Raw genomic sequence first — 11,629 nt, 5'->3', positions numbered from 1 at the left:
TTGGCCAGGTTCCAAACTTTTGCAGCGCGCAACAATCATGAACAGTCAGTATATCTCTGTAATGGTAGCAGATTTAGCACATATGGCATATTTTACAATTAAACACAATTTATTTCGCTGTGTTGGCACAAGTTGAGATATTTTATCAACTTAAATGCTCGTCTTTGATTTAATTTTAAACTCAACAAATCCAACCCCTATTCCAAATTTGACATATTTTCATCTTTTTTTTTAATCATTTATGTATAAATAATATAGGTCTATATTTAAATACATATTTTACATTGAAGAATAAACCTAGCCTAAGTATTAAGATACCATATGAATCCGACAGACAAGACACACATGCATACACATGAGTGGTGGAAAGTAACTAATAAGTAGGCTACATTTACTCAAGAATTGTCTTTAAGTAAAATTTTGAGATATAGGCCTACTTGTAGGCTACTAACTTACATTTTATAATAGGCTACTTTTTATTTCTACTGCACTAGCCTACGCTATTGTTGTTTTAACTCCATTACCTTTGCCGTTCTAACGTTAGTTACTTTGCAGATTCAGATTTGTATGGACATAACAGCCTATTATAAATCAAAAAGCAATGACAGTAAACAGTTACAATTACATCCAACTTGACGTATGCTATATCTGTAATATCTGTGAACGTTAGTCTAGGTAGCCTATACAGTTAGGCCTGGCTATAGCCTATATTTACATAATAATTAAAAAATATATATTAGTAGCCTAGGCCTACGTAACTGTAGGCAAGAATAACCTGTAACGTTACGAGTTGTATAGTGATTTCATCAATACACTAGAAAATTATTAAATGATTTAACGTTTAAATGTAAATTTTTATAAATGTAAATTTCTACTGTAGGCTACCAGAGAAGGTAAAGTTGTCTTACAGCGCCGTCTAGTGGCTCAAACACGATATGTTGCATGGCATTTTGTTTGGCGCCGATGGAGGGAGTCACTCCTGAGATCTTTGGTCAGTCAGACGGCAGAACTTCCGGTCGGCATTTTGTTCTACGAGAGGAGAGCCTCTTGATGAACGCAACAATCGTCATATTTCTTATTTACTGTCGAAATTGGCTGAACACATTGTTTATGTCGGCGTAGACCGACTGAAACTCCGAAGAACGAATGTTTCCCCATGAATGTACGTTGAAACATTCACCCTCGAGTGACGGAAAAACAACGAATCAGTCCGACACGGATTATTGTTGATAGCTAGCAAGCTAGCTAACCAGCTAGCTGGCAAGCCAATCGAGTTCTTTCTGGAGGAGCTGCGAGAGAGAAGAAAGGGGGAGCTAGAGACACGGACACGGACACAAACCAGGCTAAAACATTACCCTCCCTTTGAACGGAACATCCGAAGGTAAATATAATCACCTAGCTATCTTTATGCAACAAACTTTTTAAATTGCGAATATAACAATAACACTAAAAACATGTTCTGCTGCAAGACCACCTACGGCGTCGTTAATCGTTGACCGGGAGGTAGCGGAAGCTAGCGAACTAGCCAGCCAAGCTAGCTAGGTGTGTTTTTGCTCCGCCAAGGCGCACGGCCTCAACTGGATGTCATTTGTCGAGCCCGAGGATTGGGCCGATGCCACGGAATTATATGCCGTGCCTTTGCTTTTACCTCTAACGTTACTCACTCCAACACATTGCATTTTCCCCGAGTTTAAGGGAAATTGACTAACATGCATCAAACCCCGACAAGCGCTTCCTTGTATTATTTGAATTGCCGTCCGTCCCTTTTATTGAACAGGGAACAGAAGCTAACCAACAACAGTTATAGCTAGTTAGCATAACTAGCTAGCTATTAAAAAAAGACTATTGTTGTTAACGAATGTTAGGCATCTAGCGTTAGTGATGTTAGCTACTAGATGTAACATTAGCTTCGCGGTTAGCTCTAAAGATCCAGGCAGTTAACCTCTTGACAGTGTAACGTTAACGTTGATTGGTTTGTTCGCAAGTAGCGGACTGCAGCTGGCAGTTCTGCTAACTTAAGATAAACAGTGCAAGGAATGCTAACGTCAACTAGCTAGCTGTACGTTATCTAAGTGTTGGGTTGTCATTAGACTCCTAACGTTGTGCTTTGGTTTGCTGTAGCCTTTGGCAGGGCTAATGTTGGTATTGGTTGCTATCTTGTTTTGAAATGTTTTGAGCGACTAACGGTACAGACTAAACACAATATACTATAGTGCCTCAGCTATAGTTACTTAACTTTTAGAGTTTGGTTGACATGTTAGTGGAATCGTATATGTTTTGGTTTCTTGACCACAACAAATAGTTAGATTGCTTTCTGCAGTTAGCCACTTTGCAGAATGCGTACGGTGGTTGTCGGCTACTGGAGGATGCAGCCCCCCACTACTTACTACGTTACTGCCGCCACCATCACAGTGCATCTGTTCCTTTGTGCTGCCTCCTGCCTGTCAGTCTCACAGCTGTCAGCCGAGCCCCTGCGACCTGAGGAAGAGCACATAGACTGGGCATGCTAACGTTACAGCTAGCTAATGTATTGTTTACAAAATGCATCTGTTGAGCCTCTTTCTGTCACAGTTAGCTGTGTCGTGCAGAAGCTGTTGCTCGTATTTACTATTTGACCTCAACAATCGGCTTGTGCTAAGGTCTTATTGCATCATTGTGTTTACAGATTCACGTGGCATCAATATTCAGTAGAAGAAGTTGCTGTATAAAAAATGTTGCATTTTCTTAGAAGTCATTAAAAGGGATTTCTCATAAGGTCAAAAAGTGTGGCAAACTGTTACATTCTAGGTTTGAAGATTGTGTAGCAGTAATGACATGGTTATTGCTAAAATGAAATGCATGTGTGCCACTTAATATTGTGATGCTGTATCTGGCATTATTTTTGCTGTTTTGGGTTAGTTTCTTAGTCTGACTGCTGTAGACAAAACTTTTTATGTCATTGTCCCCAAAGAAGCATAAAATGCAATTTTATGTCACAGAGTCTGATGCAGAACCATGTTCTCTTTCAACAGATTGAGGGAGTAGGACTTTTTATTTGAAATGTCAGTGAGTCCACCCGAGACTGCACAGAATTCTTCAAAAAGGTATCATTATAATGCTTTGCGCTATTTATCATTTCATTGACGTGCCATTATTAACACTAGTAATGCCTGGGTACTCTTAATTTAGGCAACTGAGAATGTTGATAGTGTATTTAGGGAGGGAGGGTTTGAGGCTTGTGTAATCAATGTCTTTAATTTTGATATGTATAAACACATTCATCCTTATTTTGTGTCATGGAGAATAAATGTAGATAACGAGAGCCCTGTACTGGCCCATCAGCTTGTTGTAGCAACCAGGTTTATCCATGAAGCGTAGGCTGATATTCTGAAAATTGTAGCTGGCGTTTCCCTCGGCTTTTCTTTGACCTCTTGTACAGTCTTACTTGAGAGGTCACCTAACGAGCAAAGGGATTTAAGACAACTTAAGTACAACATAGGGACCTAATTTGTGCAGATCCATCATTATAAGCTGAGAGTGGAGGGGCTCTCTGTGGTTTGAAATTATTGAGGGGGATTATAAGAATGTTATGGTAGTAACACAAAGATTTGAATCAGTTGACTACTTATTCAATTCTAGAGTACTAGGGATATTAAGCGTAGAAAATAGAGGACTGTTGGTATATAGCCACACATGACATATTATCTAATGTATTACCAGGGCCAATCAGAAAGTCAAGGTTTATCCACTGGAGTACATTATCACTGGGGCAGTATATTAAAGAAATATCTATACTGGTGGCAGTATGATGCATGACTATGATAATGCTTTTTCCCACAAAGCCCCTTTCTTTCGTTTAACCTAATAAGCCAAACGCAGATGTTAATATTATGCAGTTGTGTTTACAACTGTTTTACAATAGATTTTCCGTGCAGAGAATGCATTGATTTTCTGCAAGCGACCAAGATGTTTGTATATGACATAGAGCCTATGTGCTATTAAAAATAATCTAAGGTAAATCTAAGTAATCTGACATGACATTTCTTGAGCAAGAAAGACACCTACCCTGCACTCATGGTAGTGGAATTACATTCCTGATCCTGTGTCCCTGTAACCGCAGCAGAGAGCGCTAATGATTCCCACTTATGGATCAGTAACATATATGAATAATAATATACTAGATATTTGAATGAAAAGGGAGATCTCCATAGCAGTTTATCTTGATTGACAAGATCTAATAAGACACATTTATTTGTGGCTTACAGATGATGCAGCTGGCACTATTTCACCCAAAGCACACATAATATCTGCGTCAGGGCAGACATAGCAGTATATAGAGAAAATATGTCTTCATTCACTGCATTTGATTCCATGTTTTATTTGTATTATTTTCACCCTTTGTTCATTTTTTAAATCCCTTTTCTCTGCCTCTCATTTTGTAATTCCATACTTTCTCTTGCCCTCTTTCTTCTTCCTTCTCCTTTCGATCACTCATGCTGTTTTTTGTGTCTTTCTCTTTCCCTGACTAACCTTCCTCTCTCCTAGGAGTCAGGAGATGTGAGGACGGGTGTCGTCCATCGACCCCCTGATCTACCTGTGTATCAACACACTCCCCCACCCTCACCTTCAGCATGAATGGGGATATGCCTCATGTTCCCATTACCACTCTTGCTGGGATCGCTAGCCTCACAGACTGTGAGTGACACACAACCGTGCTCCAAACACACTTTCACAGTTTTTGTTGTGTCTCCTCTTTAGGTGTAAGATGCTAAGCTGAAACATTGAACAGATGTAGATTTGTAATTGTGATAGTATATTCTGTCACTTGCCTTGTCTTTCTTCTTCTCTCTACTTTTCTACGACCACGTGTCCTGTATTGCTGATGCTTGTCTGTATCTTTTTCTCATCTTTATTTTACATCTCCCCACCTCGGCCCTTTCCATCATCTCTCGCTTCTCTTCTTAGTGTTGAACCAGCTGCCCCTCCCTTCCCCTCTCCCGGCCACCACCACTAAAAGCCTCCTATACAATGGGAGGATTGCGGAGGAAGTTACCTGCCTACTCGGCTGTCGGGATGAGAATCTGGCCTCCCAGCTAGCCCATGGCCTCAACCAGGTCTCCACAGAGCACATGTGAGTGTATTGTGTCCTTAACAGAGAGACAGGAGGAAACACAATTGCCTAAAAAGAGCTTGGGTTCCAACATAACGTGGCTTTACAAATGATCAGTAAAAACAGGTGACAACAGAAGAAATGCCACTGTTGACTTATGGAAACTGTGTGAAGTTGCTTAGTTTTACTAATTGAAATTAAAAAAGCTACATTGTTAATGAGATGCAGAGATAAGACTTCCAGTTATGCCAGAATAAATGTTAATGCTTTACCCGCCGGCAAGTTTGCTAGATACAAATACTGCATGTTAAAAAGTCTAGTTTTTAAAAAAGTATTATTATTTATCTTGCAAGTTGCCACTTTTGTGTTAGGGCACACAATTAGAGAAAATCCAGTTTGGTGCTTATTTAGTAGGGGCGTGCAATAAGGCTACATTTTTATCATGTTATATGTCATTTTATATTGAGGTACCGATATGTTTATTGATATAAATCCTTTGAAATATATACCAGACAAATCGATGTAAGTCATTTCATTGATGCAAAGATTCTGTAATTCCAATTTTGCCATGAAGCAGCTCTGCACATTGATTAGCAACATTGTCTATGCAAGATTATTTTTAGGCTTTTCCGCCTTTATTTGATAGGACAGCTAGGTGAGAAAGGAGAGAGAGAGAGGGGGAAGACATTCAGGAAGGTCGGATTCGAACCCTGGACCTCTGCGTCGAGGCATAAACCTCTCAGTACACATGCGCCTGCCCTACCCACTGAGCCAACCCGGCCACTGTCTATGCAGTTCTAATGCAATCCAAGATATTGAAGGGACAGCTACCTTCTCATAGAATTCAGTAGATTGTTCTAGGGCTGCAACTAACGATTATTTTCATTATTGATTAATCTGTTGATTATTTAATCGATTAGTTGTTTGGTCTATAAAATGTCAGAAAATTGGGGGGGGGGGTAGCTAGCTTTGTTTCCCAAAGCCCAAGATGATGTCCTCAAAGATATTGTTTACTGTCACAGAGGAGTGAAGAAACAATTCATATTCACATTTAAGAAGCTGGAATCGGAGATACAAAATGACTCAGACCAATTAATTGATTATCAAAACAGTTGGCGATTAATTTAATAGTTGTCAATTAATCGTTGCAGCTCTAGATCGTTCAATCCCCCAACCCTGAATTGTAGGCTACATATCTATAACATTAGTCATATGTATGTTTAATGCAATTCATATTTGCATTAATACATTTTAAGATTCTAAACATTATTCACTGTTGTCTATTTTTTACTTATTACTATTAATTATGCCACCCAATCTCACCATTTTATAATGGGACTGAACTTGTTTTTTTTTTCTGTGCGTTTTCAGAGAGCTGAAGGACAACCTGGGTAGCGATGAGCCAGAGGGGGATGCACCACTGCTGCTGCAGACCATGCTGGCCAGGAACCCTGGCATCTTCAGGGAGAAAAGTATGGAGATACCTGTTGTACATTATGACATGAAAGCATACAATCATAAAGACCACCTTCATGTTGAAACAAATATACTGTATTTTCATTTCTGAACAGATGTTATGCAGCAGCCGATGGTAGCACCATACAAGATCACCCAAAATTCCATGCATAGTCCTGCCCAGCCAGCAAACTTCCAGCCGGCTGCAATGTCTCCCAATCCACCAAGGTGAGTCAGGCCGCACAATTTAGCGGACTCTAATGTGTCATAACACTAAAAACTGTAACCATGTAATTGTTGTTAACATATTTTCTACTCTTTTATAGTAGTATATCCCAGTTGCATCACAACATTTTGTGTTATCTAGTTGCATGGATGATTTTGCTGTATGTATATGTAGTATCATAGAATAATTGAAAAGATAATTCAAAGATGTTGTCTTTTAAGTTATATAGTGCAATTTATTTTGCTGTTAGACATGCAACTTCCTTTCACTTGCTTGATCATTTTCTTTGTCCCTCTTCCCTTCTCCACTTTTGTCCAGCCGGTTCGTTGCCCCCCAGACTGGTCCCAGTAGTCGGTACATGGGCCAGAACAGTCCAGTACCCAGCCCCTACACTCCTCAGAGCCCTGCCCCTGGTTACATACAGCAGTATCCCCACCAACAACCACCCAGCTATAACCAACACCAACAGATACAACAAGGTGAGAGTGAATGTGTTGCATGTTTCATTTCGACTGCAGGAACTTTCCCCTGGAACTAGGAACCTTCTGATGATCTCGCTGCGGTTTGACCGCAGGGACCAGGGTCTAAATTGAACTCTGGGGACATTTTCCAGGGCCTTTTTACCCTCCCAGTATGTATGTACCTTTCAGCTTTAATGGCGCTTTCACTGATGTGCAAGTTATGCTGGCTTTTGAACTTAGCGCCGATAACTGGATGGTTCTTTTCCTCTTTGGCCCGGAGGACACAACGTCCATGATTTCCAAAAACAATTTGAATTGTGGACTTGTCAGACCACAGCACACTTTTCCACTTTGCGTCAGTCCATCTCGGATGAGCTCGGGCCCAGAGAAGCCGGCGGCGTTTCTGGGTGTTGTCGATATATGGCTTTCGCTTTGCATGGTGGAGTTTTAACTTGCACTTGTAGATGTAGCGACGAACTGTGTTAACTGACAATGGTGTTCCGAAGTGTTCCTGAGCCCGCGTGGTAATATCCTTTACATAATGATGTCGGTATTTAATGCAGTGCCTCCTGAGGAATCGAAGGTAATGGGCATTCAATGTTGGTTTTTTCAGCCTTGCCGCTTACGTGCAGAGATTTCTCCAGATTCTCCGAATCTTTTGATCATATTATGGAGTGTGGATGATGAAATCCCTAAATTCCTTGCAATTGTACGTTGAGAAACGTTGTTCTTAAACTGTTGGAATATTTGCTCACACAGTTGTTAACAATGTGGTGAACCTCGCCCCATCCTTGCTTGTGAACGAGTCTTTTGGGGATGCTCCTTTAATACCCGATCATGACACTCACCTGTTTCCAATTAACCGGTTCACCTGTGGAATGTTCCAAACAGGTATTCCTCAACTTTCCCAGTCTTTTGTTGCCCCTGTCCCAGATTTTTAGAAACGTGTTGCAGACATCAAATTCAAAATGAGTGAATATTTGCAAAAACACTATAAAGTTGATCAGCTTTAACATTAAATATCTTGTCTTTGTAGTGTATTGAATTAAATATAGGTTGAAAAGGATTTGCAAATCATTGTATCTGTTTTTATTTACGTTTTACGCAATGTCCCAACTTCATTGGAATTGAGGTTGTAAATTTAAGCTTTGCTGTCGGCTTCCCGACTCCTTTTGAAAAAGACGAGTGTGCATCACAGTGAGACCAAATCGTTTTTTTTTTTATGAAATGGGTGGACACACTGAACTGCAGACTAGAGAGTGTGTTTACCCCTGTGACCACCAGCAGCCCTCATCCTGTCATGTTGCTTTATATGTCAACGGACTAATTTGCCTAAACTTCACGGGTATTTAGACCGCGATGGAAATGCAGACAACAATAGGGGCTTTCCGACCGGAGGGATTTTTGCAGTTCTTACAACTAAACGTTCCTAGAACACTTTTTTTCGTCATGTTCCGACAGGAAAAATTTGGGGATTTTTAAGTTCCTCTGGCCGCAGTAGCGTACTTTTTTAGCTCCTACTTCAGAGCAGGGTCTTTTCCCTTTTCCTAGGTGTACTTGATTGGTTGAACTTATAAGTCACGCCCACTGCCAACTCAGAACTTGCAGACAGAGCAACAACCAATAACGGGACATTTTTAACAATTTTCACCATCTTATTCATCATTAAATTCACTTCTGACAACGTTTTAGGCGAGAAATTAACTGTTTAGATTTCGAAAATCTTGCGTAAATTGATGCCGAATTGACCTTTTGCTTCAAAGTTTTCGGAGTTGAGAAGCTCCATGAAGTGAGGCGACAGCCAGCAAGCGCCTGCCCCGTCTTCTAGCTCATCGCTCGGCCAGTCTTGCTCAGACACCTCGCGGTAAGCTGGAGGTCTCTCAGACCGCTCTCGTAAATAAGAGGATTTTATTTCGCCGTTGACGGGTCGTTTGTTTAAATATCACAACACATGTCCATCATAAGATTAACAAGAACCTGTGGTTAACTGTCTTTTCGGCGTTAAACTCCACAAGCGTGTCCTGCAGCTCGCCGGCCGTCACACACACACACACACACAGACACACACACACCCACAGCGCAGCAGGCAGAGGCGGGGTTGACTTTCTCGGCTTTACCACCCGGGTCGAAAGGTGAATCGGACGTGGGTCGATTTCTATTTGAATTGCACGCGACCAGGATCGCTAAGCAACCGGGCGGGACAAATGATGTCATTTGTTGGAAATTGTCACAGGTCGCACATACTTTGAAAAAACAACATAGATTTTGTCTCACTGTGCTTTAAAAATAAGTTTTGTTTCTCTCATTCACAGCACCACATATAAATCTGTCAGGTAGCCAAGTTATAAAACTAAATTCTTGATGTTTGTCTTCTAACTGCACTCTGCTTTCTGGTGTATTGTTTGTTGTGTGTGGTTAGCAGCTGTGGTTCTGGCAAACTGAGTTCTGTCCCATTTGATTTGGGGATTTCCTGGATGTTTTATGAAAGTAACAAGTTTTGTTGTTGTCAAAGACCTAACTCTGAAGTCCAATACATGTAAAACAATTTATTTTCCAGTGAATTTCACTGTTGGAAATGTACTGTGGTGTTTACCATTACTGTTGTATATTATTATAATAATAATAATAAAGATCCTATGTTATGGGTTAATATATTGGGTTGTGTAGAAAATGCATGCCCTCCAAATATGAATAGACCATGTAGTTTTAACCATGTAGTGATTTACAGATGCCTGCTTCCCGAATGAGTTAGCAGCTAAGAGCCAAAATAAGTTTGCAGTTTACACACACAATAATTGTTACTATGTATGCAATCCTGTGAATACAATAAAATGTTCTATTTTTTAGTGGTTGATATGTTAGTGATCTACTTACTATTTTTCTGGCTCTCATGAAACCTCTCTGTGACTCCTGGAAGAACTAAAGCCACATGTATGCTGTTAAACCAAAAACATTTTTAATAAAATCCATGGTCCACTAAGTGCTTGTCAGCAATGTTTGGACAAATCTCCAATTTTTAGGAGATGTTTCTTTTTCTCTTATGATGAACAATGTTAATACCTCACTCAAGGATCATTTAAAAAAAATTACCTTCTACCTATTTTTTTTTATTTTGCAGTATCTGTGGCCAGTCCCATGGTTCCAGGTGGCATACGAAATATCCATGAGGGCAAAGTATCGGGGCAGATGGCCAACACTGCCAACCACCACTCAGACAGACATGGCACTGAGGACTACATGAACATTGTACACCGACTGAGCAATGAGGTACGGCTGACTAGAAGTCTAGAATGAATACATTATAAGTTTGTCACCCAACATAGGCACACATTTATGAACAAACAACAAAGTTTGGTGTTGAAAAATGCTATTTTTAAGCGGGTGAAATTTCTTTGCATGAGGTTTGAAAGATTTATAATGTGAGCCAAAAAGAATTTTTTTTTCCTCTAAGCAGCATATAGAGGGCATGCATGCTATGTGACTGTACATGAAACTCCCCACTATCACTGCTCAGGTAGCAAATGGGTAACAGTGAGCATTCAAATGGAACATGGAAAAAAAACTGCTAAAATGAGAAATATCTGTTGTGTAATAGACACAAGCAGACTTAGAAAGAATTCAAGCGCAAGATTTTACACACTGCTTAAGGCCAAAGAGAACACAAGTAATTCTTAAGTTCTTAGGGGCGGTTATGTAAGGAATAATGTGGAGAAGAGAGAAGAACCCCTTCAGGCTGATTTAAGACCCCTCCGCTTTATGTCGGGGTCCTGCATTACACTTTTGGGGTTCTAATTCGCAATAAAGACTGGCTCGCTTTACATTATCCCGCTTGTTACAAGGCTTATTAAACAGCTTATTACAGGGCCACTCATACAGAGGTTACCTGCCTGCTTCCCGGTTGGTTCTGTTAACTTTACTGCTGAAGAGCATCTCTTTGTGGCGGAAGCCAGGTCGCCCCAGTGAGTGAGCTAACCATGGAGCTTTCACTGATGCAAATAGCGCTGCTAGCTATCCCCCTGTCCTCCATCCTCTTTTTCCCTTTGTGATCCGCTGATCAGCGGTATGAGCTCCGTATGAGCACAAATATTAATATAAAAATGTGATTGATTTGAAAATGGTCCGCCAGAGTCTGTGATCAAATCTCGACCCATGCAACGGTCTGTTATACTTAGCAGCAGTCTGGTATACAGAAATAGCAGACAGCAGAATGCTGGGATTGACCAATCAGAATCAAATATTCAACCATGCCATGCGGTTATTTTTAACCAACCAGGCACAAGGGTTTCTGAATAAAATTTGTCCCGCCACATTCGTGTAGCTATGTTTGTATCCATTTTAATTCTGTTTAGGTTTTAATAACTTGATTTATAATGGGTTCAGAGAATTTTTTTTGGTGGA

The 11,629-nt window shown here is 40.4% G+C and overlaps 1 protein-coding gene across 3 annotated transcripts in view; it reads left to right on the top strand.

Annotated features, from left to right (window-relative positions):
• The first annotated feature begins 992 nt into the window (after window positions 1-992).
• Window positions 993-11,629, top strand: part of nipbla (NIPBL cohesin loading factor a) — a 31,868-nt gene continuing 21,231 nt past the window's right edge. For 2 of the 3 annotated variants that reach the window (XM_078250842.1, XM_078250839.1), the window contains exons 1-8: window positions 993-1,381; window positions 3,012-3,083; window positions 4,525-4,674; window positions 4,945-5,110; window positions 6,461-6,561; window positions 6,661-6,772; window positions 7,089-7,249; window positions 10,350-10,498. In XM_078250842.1, the coding sequence (XP_078106968.1) occupies window positions 4,611-4,674; window positions 4,945-5,110; window positions 6,461-6,561; window positions 6,661-6,772; window positions 7,089-7,249; window positions 10,350-10,498 (753 nt within the window). In that variant the 5' untranslated portion in view covers window positions 993-1,381; window positions 3,012-3,083; window positions 4,525-4,610. The remainder of the gene's footprint in view (window positions 1,382-3,011; window positions 3,084-4,524; window positions 4,675-4,944; window positions 5,111-6,460; window positions 6,562-6,660; window positions 6,773-7,088; window positions 7,250-10,349; window positions 10,499-11,629) is intronic. The other variant, XM_078250841.1, reaches the window with a different exon arrangement.

The sequence above is a fragment of the Sander vitreus genome, chromosome 5 (assembly GCF_031162955.1).
Source record: "Sander vitreus isolate 19-12246 chromosome 5, sanVit1, whole genome shotgun sequence".
In the NCBI taxonomy this organism is placed as follows: domain Eukaryota; kingdom Metazoa; phylum Chordata; class Actinopteri; order Perciformes; family Percidae; genus Sander; species Sander vitreus.
The sequence above is the reverse complement of the archived record's forward strand: the minus strand, read 5'-3'. Positions and strand labels throughout refer to the sequence as shown.